The sequence below is a fragment of the Natator depressus genome, chromosome 23, assembly GCF_965152275.1.
Source record: "Natator depressus isolate rNatDep1 chromosome 23, rNatDep2.hap1, whole genome shotgun sequence".
Classification (NCBI taxonomy): Eukaryota; Metazoa; Chordata; order Testudines; family Cheloniidae; genus Natator; species Natator depressus.
The window spans coordinates 20,048,201-20,061,901 of record NC_134256.1 but is presented as its reverse complement, the minus strand read 5'-3'; the positions used below and the strand labels follow the sequence as shown (position 1 = coordinate 20,061,901).

At 62.9% G+C, this 13,701-nt stretch overlaps 1 protein-coding gene across 1 annotated transcript; it reads left to right on the top strand.

The window, feature by feature from the left end:
* The first annotated feature begins 1,458 nt into the window (after positions 1-1,458).
* Positions 1,459-7,995, top strand: LOC141976427 (osteoclast-associated immunoglobulin-like receptor). Its single transcript, XM_074937420.1, has 5 exons — positions 1,459-1,492; positions 3,221-3,505; positions 6,943-7,224; positions 7,625-7,711; positions 7,877-7,995. Exons 1-5 carry the CDS (start codon positions 1,459-1,461, stop codon positions 7,993-7,995), a joined length of 807 nt encoding a protein of 268 aa, XP_074793521.1.
* Positions 7,996-13,701: the final 5,706 nt, after the last annotated feature.

The following is a 13,701-nucleotide window of genomic DNA, read 5'->3' as shown; positions in this document are numbered from 1 at the left end:
AGCATGTACGCCGCGATCAACGTGAGCCAGGGGGCCCTGCAGTGAGAGCCCCCCGCAGCCATGGGGCGCCGGCCCCCAGGGGACATCAGACTCACCCCCCTGCAGCACCTGCCCCGAGAACTCTGCTTCTAGGGAAGATTTAGGGGGGACCCTGACCTCCCCCTACTGCAGCCCCTTCCCATTGAGCTGCTGTCCCCCTGCCCCACCCAGACCCACGTGTGGGGGGCAAATGTGGGGGGCTCAGCACTGGGAGGGGGAGGGGACACATTGAGACAGATTTTATGTTATTTTGCATCCTGTTAATTTCCAGATTTGTAATAAACACAGAACCACAAACCAGCCCAACCTGGGCACCCCACAGCCCCCCTGTGCCGGGAATGTGTGTAACACCTGGGGGAGATGGGGGGGGCGCGGGGGCTGGTTATACAGGGACCCCTCCCCCCGCGCTGGGTTGCAGCTCCTCTGGGGAAGGGAGTCAATTGGCCAGGATGCCGGGGTTCGCGGCCTGACTCTGGACAAAGCTGCAGAGGGGTCTGATGCCTGTGACCAATTGGCGCCGGGTGTTTACATCCCCTCCATGGGGTCGTCCCTTCCCCACTGTGCTGGGGGATCCATCGCCGTGAGCCGGGGTGGGGGGAAAGGGGAAGCGATCCCTGGGGGGTGCCTGTATGAGAGATTGGGGGGCATCACCCTTTGACCCCGCTGTTCCCCTCCTCGGGACCCTGGGCTGGATAACTTGGGCACATGGAGAGCCCCACAGCTAATCCCCCCCCTTGGGACTTCCCCGCAAGGGCCCCTGGGGTGACGTGGGAATCACCACTTGTGGGAAGCAGTGCGGCTGCTAGGACACAGAGCAGGGCAGTTCTGCATCCCCCCTGCAGGGGGTCGGGGGGGGCTGTTTTCCACTGAACGAGGCTTTGCTGCCATTCAGCCGTGTGCGGAGGATAAAGTCACCTCAGCTCCCCCATACTGGCCCCTGCATGAGATGCTCCCCCCCACCCCGAGATTCTGGCCCCTGAATGAGATGCCCCCCACTCCTGAGATCTTGGCCCCTTCAGCCTCTGGACCCACAGATCGGCCTGGAGCGACGCGACTGACCCATAACCACCTGCCCCTGGGTGCTCAGACATTGTCTGTCTCCCTGTTGCCTCAGTTTCCCTTAACTCCTGCTTAAAGAGCCCTCCTGATCCTGCTAGTCTCTGCCCGGGGGCCAGATCAGAGCTGACACCCCCGAGAGGTGAAAGGCCTCGTGCCCCCTTCCCCCACCCCCTTGAGCCAGCCAGTCCCTGCCATGCGGTCTTCGCCCGGAGGCTCTTGTGAAACCCAGACTGTGGGTGGTGGGAGGCCCCAGGAAAAATTTTTCCTGTTGAGACACCGAGCCGGGCACTTCCTCCCCAGAGCCAGTCGCACCGTGCGTCGCTCCCCAGGTGCCGCTTGCTCCTCTGGGGCCCCAGCGCCATGGGCCCCTCTCCTGCCCTGCTCCTCGCTCTGGGTGAGTGGGTCCCTGCGCCCCCCTCGGGGCTCTTCTCCCCTCCCCAAGGGGGTGGAACGGGGCTGGCTCAGCCTCCCTGAGTCCTTGGTAGGTCCCCATGGCGAGCGGGGAGCCAGGGAGAGTCCCCTAACCCACACACAGCCTGCCTCCCCACAACCAGCCCTGGTCCTCCCCCCCACAGCCTCCCAACACACACCTTGCCCCCACAACCAGTCCCTGTCCTCCCCCCACACAGCCCCCAACACACACCCTGCCCCCCACAATCAGCTCCGGTCCTCCCCCCACAGCCCCCAACACACACCTTGCCCCCACAACCAGCTCCGGTCCTCCCCCCACAGCCCCCAACTCACACCCTGCCCCCCACAACCAGACCCTGTCCTCCTTCACACCCTGCCCCCACCACAAGCCCCTGTCCTCCCCACATAGCCCCTTGCTTATCCACCCCACAGCACCCCCCACGCCCACCATCTCCCCCCTCATTCCCACACACAGCCCCCTGCCTAGCCCCACTACCACCCCCCAACCCGTGCCTAGGAACTCTTCCTAAGCAGGTTAGGCCAGGACTGGGCTGGGGGGTGGGCGTGTGGTGGGGCTGTGTGTGGGGCTGGGTTTGGCCTGGACCCCAAAATCAAGGTCCCTGGAAGCAGCTTGTGTTAGCTGCCCCCATGGGACAGTGCCTGGGTAGGGCAGACATGGGGGGGCCTGCTGGACTGTCCCTTCCCCCAGCGCTTGGGGAAGTTGGCAGCATGAGACCGGCGGTGGCTCCCCATTGCACAAGCAGTGTCCTGCCCCCGCTTCCCCCCCAACAGCCTAGTCTATGCCCCCAGGTTGGAATCTGCCTCCCAGCGCCGCCTCCCCCCGCCAGCTGGGCAACTCTTCCCACGGTGGCCCCCGTCCCCTCTCCGGCCCACACCCAAAGCCCTGTGGATTGTGGGCTAGGCACAGCAACCCTCAGTCAGCAGCTGGACCCCTGATTCCTCAGCTAGTGGGGTGCAAATTCCCCAGCAAGAGCCCTAACTCGTGCACGGACCCCGGCATCCGGGGCCAGATTCCCAGATTCTGCATCCCCCTCAGGCTGCAGGTGCACAGTGGAGCAAGGGTTAAAACTCTTGCTTTCCCCAGGGAAATAGCTGCCAGCCGCAGCATTTGGTGCATCATCATTAGGGTTCAGGGTTAACACCCATTGTAGCAACCCACATCTGATGCAGGCTGGCTGCAAACTCTGGCCAGCAATGGCTGCGAACTCCCACGGGCTGGCACATGACTCTGGCCCCGATGATGTCGCACGGGGGTGGGTAGGATGTGATCTCACAGTCCCCCCCCCGCGTCTCCCGTCCCCCGCATCAAACACCCACTTCTCATTACAGGCGTCATCTGGACCCGCCTCCCATTGGCTGCTGCTCGTGAGTCGCCTGCAGAAACCAGCTTTGTCCAAGGAGGGGTCTGGGAGATATGATGAGGGGTGGGACACCCTGTCTCAGAAGAAAGGGGCAACAGGATGGAGGGGTAGATTCGAGGTTAGGGGATGATGGTCAGGCAGTGGGCCCCAGGGCAGGGACTGGCTGGCTCAGGGGGGCGGGGAATGGGGCCCGGGGCCTTTCTCCTCTAGGGGGCGCTGGCTCCCACCTGGCCCCAGGGCAGGGACTGGCTGGCTCAGGGGGGTGGGGAATGGGACCTGTCCCCTCCAGGGGGCGCTCTGCCTCACAGTCTGTGTCCATCCCTCTGCAGAATCCCCCTACTCCAAGCCCTCCATCTCCCTCAGCCCCAGCGGGGAGATCGCGCCGGGGACGGACGTCTCCATCTCCTGCCGCGGGCCCCGGCAGGGCATGCGGTTCAAGATGTACCGGGCGGGGGTCGCGCGGTGGCACACGGAGCCGGCCGGCTTGACGGCCGAATTCCACATCCCCAACGTCCGGCGGGAGGACGGGGGCACCTACACCTGCAGCTACGAGAGCCTGGGGGAGCCGCCCGTCAGCTCCCCCCACAGCGACCCCGTGGAGCTGGTGGTAGCAGGTGAGGGGGTGTCTGCTATAGCCTAGTACCAGAACGCAGGAATCCTGGGTCCGTGCCCCCCCACCCGCTCTAACCACTAGACCCCACTCCCCTTCCAGAGCTGGGGAGAGAACCCAGGAGTCCGGGCGCCAAGCCCCCCTGCTTTAACTACTGGACCCCACTCCCCTTCCAGAGCTGGGTAGAGAACCAGGAATCCTGGCTCCCAGCTCTCTCTGCTCTAACCCATTTGACCCCACTTCCCATATTACACTTGTGGCGTGATATTTTCAAATACAACGTGCGCTCGTTTGTAACAAGAAGGTTTTCTCGCCGCTTTTAGTCGAATTATTTATTCGGTTTCAGAGTTTTAGGAAAGCCTTGCGAAAACTGTCTTTCAAAAACCGTTCATTTCCTTTCCGAATGTTGTCAAACTGGTTTTAATTAAGGAGACACACGTTGGATTTCAAAAACGTATGAAACCGTTCATGTAAAACGTATTTCTTTTTTTCATTGCAAAATATATCGCTTGCGAACATACAATTTTTAAAATTATTTTATTTCCCTATTTTATTCCAAATTAATGGACACGGGTGTTAGGATATAGATATTCAGGCCGATACTTTCAGAATTTAGGTGTATTTTTTATCACTTAGCTAGGTATAGATATAAAACAAAGAATCAAAATCACGGTCTGCCTGTGTATGGACCGTCTCTCACTAGGACCGCCTGAGGCCTGGATCTTGGGCTGAGGCCTCTGGCTAGGCAGCAGGGGCAGCCATAAGCCAGGAAGCGAGCGGTCACCTCCTCACGTCCCAAACCCGTCACACTGAAATAAGGTGCCACTGGGCTGTCGGGAAGACGAGCCTGCCCTGATAGTGCCCGTCAGCACCAGATAAAGACGGTTAAAGAAAACTTTAAAAGAACCGGAGGACTTGGGGCACCTTAGAGACTAACCAATTTAGTGGAGCGTAACCTTTCGTGAGCTACAGCTCACTTCATCGGATGCAACTGTAGCCCACGAAAGCTTATGCTCTAATAAATTTATTAGTCTCTGAGGTGCCACAAGTCCTCGGTTCCTTGCGCGGATACAGACTAACAGGGCTGCCGTTCTGAAACCTGTTAGTTTGCCAGCATCCTGTCTGGCCAGAAATCACTTCTCAATGGCTGGGGTTGTGAAATCCTCTTTCCTGTACTGTTTTATCTTCATGGCCCCCGCTTTCCTATTAGAAAAGGAGGACTTGTGGCACCTTAGAGACTAACCAATTTATTTGAGCATAAGCTTTCGTGAGCTACAGCTCACTTCATCAGATACATAAAGTGAAAAATACAGTGAGGAGATTTATATACAGACAGACCATGCAAACATGCATCCGATGAAGTGAGCTGTAGCTCACGAAAGCTCATGCTCAAATAAATTGGTTAGTCTCTAAGGTGCCACAAGTCCTCCTTTTCTTTTTGCGAATACAGACTAACACGGCTGTTACTCTGAAACATGCAAAAATGGATGTTTACCATACACACTGGAAGGAGAGTGAGCACTTAAGACGAGCTATTACCAGCAGGAGAGTGGGGTGGGGGGAGAGAAAACCTCTGAAACACTTTCCTATTGTTCATCTGTCTGGTTCTCTAATGGTTTCTGTCTGCTAGGTAATTAATTTTGCTAGGTGTCAGTTGATTAGGGCCCTGGGATTTAATTGGTTAGAGGACTATGTTACAATGTTAGGATTGGTTAGTTAAATTTTAGTACAAGGCTGGTTAAGGTGCAGCTGAGAATATTACAATATCAACTGGGGTCAAACAGGAAGGGAAAGGAAAATTGGAATCATGTTTGATGGGGGTCAGGGATGGGAACAGGAAAGGGGGAGCAGGGACACCGGCAAGGCTCTGCGGCGTGGGAGCCAGGAAGGGGGCGCGGGGTAAAGGCTCTGCGGCGTGGGAGCCAGGGAGGGGCGCGGGTTAAAGGCTCTGCGGCGTGGGAGCCGGGGAGGGGGCGCGGGGTAAACGCTCTGCGGCGTGGGAGCCGGGGAGGGGGCGCGGGGGAACAGACTCTCAGAGAATTGAGATCAGCCCGACGGGTGTGAACTGTTTCAGAATAAGCTGGCTTGGAAAGTAACCCCAATTAACGTCACGTTGTCTGTGTCTTGGGCGTCCCGTCTGCGAGACAAGACCCAGGGAAGTGGGTGGCTTGAGGGGAAGCCTCTCGCCGGGGCCCTCGCTGCCCACACGCAAAGCGCGCAGCTGTGGGGGCCCCAGGAAATACATTTCCTGGTGCCTTGCCCAGCGGCCTGGTGCTCCTGGCCCGGCCTCGCCTCTTCCCCAGGGCCCCCACCCCTGCTCTGCCCCTCCACCCCCCCAGCACCCCGCTCCACCCCTTCCCCAAAGCCCCACCCTGCTCCACCCATCCCTGCCTCTTCCTGCCCCCGCCCCTTCCCCAAAGCCCCGCCCCTGCCCCTTCCCCGCCCCTGCTCCACCCCAGCCCTGCCCCTTCCCTGCCACTGCTCTGCCCCAGCCCCGCCCCCACTCCCCCCTACCCCAAAGCGCTGTCCTGCTCTGCCTGCCCCTGCCCCTTCCCCGCCCCTGCTCCACCCCCACTCCCCTGAGCTCCGCAGCAGGTCCGGGCCTGCACTCACCGGCAGCAGGAAGTGCAGCCCCCCCACTCCTCCCCCCACAGAGGCCTGCCAGACCCCCCCCCCCCCCGGGGGGCTGCATAGGGCCCCAGAATAGCTAGGGATGGCTCTGCCTCTGTCACGGGGTCCCTGGGCAATGCTCTGGATCTGCTCCCCACGCAGCCAGGCAGGACTCTGGGGGAGTTTCCTCTCTGGGAGCAGCCTGTCTGCAGGACACACAGCTCCCCCGGCTCCATCTTCCTGGGTCTGACCTCGGAGCAGTCAGCCTCCTCTGCCCCTCCGTGCGCTTCCCCCAGCGAGTCCGCCCAGGCGGGGTCCTGGGGAAGCCAGAGGGTCCTGCCCCCAGACTCCGCAGTCAGACGTGACTCTCAGCCAGCCAGTGAAACAGAAGGTTTATTAGACGACAGGAACATGGTCTAACACAGAGCTTGTAGGTGCAGAGAACAGGACCCCTCAGGTCCATTTTGGGGGGCAGTGAGCCAGACAACCACGTCTGCCCTTCACTCCATGTCCCCAGCCAGCCCCAAACTGAAACTCCCTCCAGGCCCTCCTCCTCTGGGCTTTGTCCCTTTCCCGGGCCAGGAGGGCACCTGATCCCTTTGTTCTCCAGCCCTTTTGCTCTCACCTTGCAGGGGGGAAGGCCCAGGCCATCAGGTGCCAGGAAACAGGGTGTCGGCCATTCTCTGTGTCCAGCCCCCTGCACACACCTGCCCTCTAGGGCCCTGCAACGACGTCGCCCCGAGACGGCAGGTCAGATGGGCTGGGACGAGGCCACAGGGTCCCCGCAAACGTGGGGTCTGATGCCGATTCTCTCTCGTTCCCCGAACCCAGTTCACTTCTCCAAGCCCTCCATCTCCCTCAGCCCCAGCGGGGAGATCGTGCCGGGGACGGACGTCTCCATCTCCTGCCGCGGGCCCCGGCAGGGCATGCGGTTCAAGATGTACCGGGCGGGGGTCGCGCGGTGGCACACGGAGCCGGCCGGCTTGACGGCCCAATTCCGCATCCCCAACGTCCGGCGGGAGGACGGGGGCACCTACACCTGCAGCTACGAGAGCCTGGGGGAGCCGCCCGTCAGCTCCCCCCGCAGCGACCCCGTGGAGCTGGTGGTAGCAGGTGAGGGGCCTGGTTTGGCGTCCCCGCTCCCAGCCCCACCCCCAGCCCGACCCTCGCGGGGGGGGGAGGGGGGAGCTCTGCACCGAGGGGACGCTCAGAGCCAGGCCCTGCCCTGAGCCCGGGGTCCCAGCAGCGTCACTGGGGGGTTCCCAGCTGCTGGAGATTCGGGGCGGAGGGTGGGGGGATCCCTGCCCCCGGGAGAGCTGCAGAGCAGGAGGGGGACGCCCCAGCTCTGGGGATGCACAAGGCAGTCAGGATCCAGGGGATGCCCAGCTTGCACCATCGCCAGGCACTAAAATCCCCCCCCCCCCCCCCCGGACTCTCCCGCACTGAGAATGACAGTGACGGGCGGTAGGGGGGGGTTGCTGTTTCTCCCCCTAACCCGCCTCACCCCTGACAGGTGCTGGTTCCGGCCCCACAGGGGGATCCGACCCGACTCAGCCTGGAGTGGCGCCGGCTCCCACCCGCCCAGGTAGCACGCGGCCAGGTACGGGGGTCTCTGGGCTGGCAGATCAAACTGGCTCTCTATAGATTTGGGTGGGGGGAGAGACATTATTGGGGGGGGACGGCCCATCTCTCCCATAGGGAGTTGGGGGGACACAGCCCCCCCCCAGCATGGTGCATTCACCTCCTGCCCCTGTCCTCCCTCTAGGGGCCCCCCCAAGGCAGGATTATACCCCGTTTGCCATCGTCCGTCTGTCCCTGGCCGTCGGGGTCCTGCTGGCCCTGGTGCTGGTTCTGGCCGAAGCCGCGTACAGCTGGAAGAGGTGAGGACTCGAGACGAGGTGACCTTGCACATGGGGGGCTCCCCTCACCCCACTGCTGTGTCCCTCAGGGGGGGCGGGTGACCTCACTGATCCCCCAGACGGTGCCTTGAAGACCTTTGACCAGAGGGGGTCGCCCTTGAGCCCTGGATAGGGCCATCTCCCCTGGGGAGGCTGGTATCGGGGTCAAACCAGGATCGGGCCCAGCCGGCGCGTGGCTCCCACCCGAGGGAACCAGGAGCCAGACCTGGGCGGGCTCCAGAGACCCAGGACCAGGCTCCGGAGAGCAAGAGACTGGGATTGAACCCCGGTGTCCTGCGGGGCACCCCAGGCCATGGGGCCAGGCCTCCCGCACACCCCCATCCAGAGGGGAGGGGCTGGAATGGGGGGGGTCTGGTGGGCGACCTGGGGGAGTCGATGGAGGGGGGTGGGGGCAGGCAGAGCCCTGGGGGGTTGGGGTGATGGGGGAGGTGGCTAAAGACCCCTGTTGCTGAGGAGACTTCTGGGCTTCGTCCCCAGGACCCCCCACCCGCTGACCCCCCCACGGCCCAGCAGGGAGCAGAGCCGGCAGCCCGAGGAACAGACGGAGACGCTGGTGTTGGACCTGCAGCCCCCCCAAATTCCTGCCCGGTCACTGGGGACAGGGACAGCAGGACACGCACACCACAGGGGATGGGTGGGGGCTATCGGACCCACGGGCCCATCCAGCCTGGTATCCGCACCCCATTCCCCACCCCCGCCCCCTCAGATCAGATCCATGGGCCCATCCACACTGGTATCCCCACCCCACTCCCCACCCCCACCTCCGCCCCTGCCCCCTCAGATCAGATCCATGGGTCCATCCACACTGGTATCCCCAGCCCACTCCCCACCCCCGCCCCCGCCCCCCCAGATCAGATCCATGGGCCCATCCACACCAGTATCCCCGCCCCACTCCCCACCCCCGTCCCCGCCCCCCCAGATCAGATCCATGGGCCCATCCACACTGGTATCCCCGCCCCACTCCCCACCCCCATCCCCGCCCCCCCAGATCAGATCCATGGGCCCATCCACACCAGTATCCCCGCCCCACTCCCCACCCCCGCCCCTGACCCCGGAGAGCAGATCCATGAGCCCATCCACACCAGTATCCCTGCCCAACTCCCCACCCCCGTCCCTGCCCCTCTAGATCAGATCCATGGGCCCATCCACACCCGTATCCCCGCCCCCCCAGATCAGATCCATGGGCCCATCCAGCCTGGTATCCCTGCCCCACTCCCCACCCCCGCCCCTGCCCCACAAGTCAGACCCACGGGCCCACCTAGCTCCAGTACTTGCCTCCAGCCCAGAGCGGCTGCCCCTGGGGTCTCTCGACAGGAGGGGACGTTAATACCGAGCAGCCTCCATTAAACCCCCTGCTTGGCCGGCCAGCAACAACCCCGCGCCGTCCCTGGACTCTGTCTCTCGCCTCTTCAGCCTCACTAATAAACAGAACTGATGGACAAGGGAGCACTTCTGCCGGACTCCTGGGTTCTCTCCCCAGCTCTGGAAGAGGAGTGGGGGCTAGTGGTTGGGGAAGGGGCAAGTCAGGACTTCTGGGTTCTATTCCCAGCTCTGGGAGTGGATAAATAGCTCGCCCCTGTGCCTCAGTTTCCCCTTTTCCTGAACCATGGTTTATGTTTTGTAAGTGCCGGGAGCCGAGCTGGGCCCGCCTGCTCCTCTATGCAGGCCTGGACTTGGCCCCCCGCCCCGTGGGGGGGCGGGGGGAAAGTGATGCAATTTCCAGCCTGCGTATGTGATGTAAATCATCACGGGACGGGGAAGTGGGTCTAATCTGTGCTTAGCTGCGAGAGGTCGCCCCTCGCATTGATTCCCAGCTCCTGCAAGCAGAGCAGGAAACCCCCTGAGCCCCCCCGAAATCCGCCACCGGGCCCCGCCGCGCTGGGGGACCATGGGGCCCACGACGCTGTTGTGGCTGGTGGTTCTGGGTTGCTCAGGCGTGACCAGGGGTAAGCGCCAGCCCTGCCAGACCTGCGGGGGTGGGGGGAAGGTGCAGCCCCCAGTGGATGTGGGGTCTCCCTCAAAGAGGGTGCTGGGTGGAGTCCCAGGGAGCCAGGACACCTGGGTTCTATCCCCGGCTCTGGGGGGAGTGGGGTGGGGTCCAGGACGCCGGGGTTCTATCCCCGGCTCTGGGAGGAGTGGGGTCTAGTGGTTACAGCGGGGGTGGGGTCCAGGACGCCTGGGTTCTATCCCCGGCTCTGGGGGGAGTGGGGTCTAGTGGGTAGAGCGGGGTTGGGGTGGGGTCCAGGACGCCGGGGTTCTATCCCCGGCTCTGGGAGGGGAGTGGGGTCTAGTGGGTAGAGAGCAGGGGAGGGCTGGGAGCCAGGACGCCGGGGTTCTATCCCCGGCTCTGGGAGGGGAGTGGGGTCTAGTGGGTAGAGAGCAGGGGAGGGCTGGGAGCCAGGACTCCTGGGTTCCATCCCCAGCTCTGGAGCAGGTGGGTGGGGCCGATCAGTTCAAGCCTGAACATGTCCCAGGGCCTTGCCTGTAGCTGGCAGCCGGCTTGTGCACTGCTCAGCCTCAGCCCCTTGCAGCCAGCTCGGTGCGCCACCCCAGACCTGGGTGCAGCGCCCCCCTTCCTGCTGCGGGACTTGCAACCTGCCCCTCTGCAGCCCCGTCTCTGCTCCCCGCAACTCCTTCCCCCACCCCAGAGTGCGTGGGAGGAACTATCACCGACCCCCACCCTGGTGGCTGAAGGAGCCTCTGGGGAATGGGACCGGGGGCCTTTCTGGCTCCCATCCGGCCCCAGGGCAGGGACTGGCTGGCTCAGGGGGCCGGGAATGGGGCGCAGGGCCAGTCCCCTCTAGGGGGCGCCGGCTCCCACCTGGCCCCAGGGCAGGGACTGGCTGGCTCAGGGGGGCAGGGAATGGGGCGCAGGGCCAGTCCCCGATAGGGGGCGCCGGCTCCCACCTGGCCCCAGGGCAGGGACTGGCTGGCTCAGGGGGGCAGGGAATGGGGTGCAGGGCCAGTCCCCGATAGGGGGCGCCGGCTCCCACCTGGCCCCAGGGCAGGGACTGGCTGGCTCAGGGGGGCAGGGAATGGGGCGCGGGGCCTGTCCCCAATAGGGGGCACCGGCTCCCACCCAGCCCCAGGGCAGGGACTGGCTGGCTCGGGGTGCATGTATTTCAGGGAGCTCTCCCTCCCTGCCCCTGTTCTGGGGTGCCCAGGGCTCAGCCTGGCAGAGGAAAGTGATTCATTCTGCAACACCTCATGCAAATCCTGCGGGCGGTTTGAAAGAGCAGCTCGGAGCAGAGCCCCAGAGCTGAGCCCTGGGCCCCGGACTTGTCTGTGTCACGGAAACACACATGAGGGGCCTCGGCTTAGACGGGCAGCGTCCCACCCTGCACCCAGCCAACCCTCAGCTGCTCGGCTGCTTCTCCCCCCTTCCCCGGCCTCGGCACCCGGATGTCGGGCCAGGGCCCTGCAGAGCTAGGCACCCATGTGCGCCCACTCGCACGTCCGCACACTCAACAGGAGAGCCCCGGGGCTGGGCTAACAGGGGGCTGCGGGTAGGGAGTGAGGGGCACCGACAGGGCTGGTGACGGGGTCAGAGCTGGGCTGGCAGGGGTCTGCGGGTCGGGAGTGAGGGGCACTGGCAGAGCTGGGAGGGACACTCTGCGCAGCCTCCTCCCCCCGGCTTTTGCACACATTCTCTCTTGTGCACAAGGTTTTGCACGGGCCTGGTGCACGCTCCCACCCCCTCCCGCCGCTTGCCCTGTGACCATGCATGCAGCCAATGAAATGCCAGCTGAACTGGGGTGTGTGTGTGATGAAGCAGGACTGTTCTTAATGTTTCCTCTGAATAGTGTGGGGGTGCCTCAGTTTCCCCTATGCAGTTCTTAAGTATCTAGGTGGTGGGGTAAGGGTGTATGATCCTTGCAGAGCCCTAGAGGGCAGGTGTGTGCAGGGGTCTGGACACAGAGAAGGGCCGACACCCTGTTTCCTGGCAAATGATGGCCTGGGCCCTTCCCCCCTGCAAGGTGAGAGCTAAAGGGTTGGAGAACAAAGGAATCCGGTGACCTCCTGGCCCGGGAAAGGAACAAAGCCCAGAGGAGGGGGGGCTGGAGGGAGTTTCAGTTTGGGGCTGCCTGGGACATGGAGTGAAGGGCAGATGGGGTTGTCTGGCTCACTGCCCCCCAAAATGGACCCAGCTGAGGGGTCCTGTTCTCTGCACCTACAAGCTCTGTGTTAGACCATGTTCCTGTCGACTAATAAACCTCTGTTTTACTGGCTGGCTGAGAGTCACGTCTGACTGCGGAGTCGGGGGGCAGGACCCTCTGGCTTCCCCAGGACCCCGCCTGGGCGGACTCGCTGGGGGAAGCGCACGGGGGGGGCAGAGGATGCTGAATGCTCCGAGGTCAGACCCAGGAAGGTGGAGCCGGGTGAGCTGTGTGTCCTGCAGACAGGCTGCTCACAGAAAGGAGACTTCCCCAGAGTCCTGCCTGGCTTTGTAGGGAGCAGTTCCAGAGCATCGCCCACGGACTCCGTGACAACTGGTGGCAGTGGTGGGATGTACTGCACCCCGTGGATGGCGCTTCCTGCAGTAAGTGACTGGTGAACAGTAAAACGAAGGGGGATTGACGAGGACCAGGAGTGCTGAAGGCTCAGAGAGGAGCAGTTTCGGGGGGCGGTTAACCCCTGGGAGTGTGTGACCAGCGAGAAGGACTGTGCAGTAATGGGGTCCCCCTGGGGACTGCGGTGAGCAGTCTCGGGGCGGAGGAGCCTGCTGCTTGGCCCTGGGAGAGAGAAGGACTTTTGCAGTAACAGGGTCCCTCAGGGGATTGCAGCGAGCGGTCCCAGGGGCGGAGGAGTCTGCAGCTGAACCCTGGCAAAGAGGTGGTGACTTGGAGAAGGGCTGACACACGAGGGGTTCTCCCTGGAGACTGTGGGGAGCTGAGAGCACACAGGCCTGTGAGTCCACAACAACTTGGGAAGAGCGGAGTGACGGCCTGTCACTGTCTCCTTAAGAAGGACATTGTAACCCTGTGCAGAAAGAGAGGGTTGAGCATTGGAAAGTTCACCAAGGCACAGTTCATCGTGCAGCTGGAGGAGGATGACCGCTCTAAGGAACAGATTCCTGACCCCAAATGGGGCTATAGCAGGATCTGGGAGCTGCTGGAGTGGGAGCCAGGCATTCCCAAGACTCCTGTCCCCAACCAAACGAGGGTCTTCACGATCGGGTTCCCCATCGGGGGATCGGAGATGGACGGGATTGGAGCTGAGTCCGAGAGAGCAAGAGGACTGTGAGAGACAGCGAGAGCCCGAGAAAGAGCTGCAGAAGCAGCAGCAGCATGAACTGTTGGTGGGGGAGCGGAGAGGCCTAGGGGACCCCCCAGGGGTGAGTGGGGATAGACCCCGGGGGGCCAGTTCCGCAGGGAACCTCGAGACTAAATTGCTGCCCCTGGTTAAGGGGGGGGGGATGTGGATGCCACCTCACTGCCTTTGAGCAGGCTGGCGATTTGAAGCAGGGGGACCCTGCGGAAAAGCCCCGGTGTCTAGCTCCCTTGCTGGGTCCCAAGGCCGTAGACTCCGTCAGCCAGATGGGTGGGGAGGTGGACAGGCTCCCACTCCTGACCCCGGCCTATATGTCTGTGTGGAGTCTCCTGGGGCCAGGCCCCTCGGACCTCCAGTGGAGCGGAAGGTGATGGTCAATGGGGAGACATTCCTGGGGTGG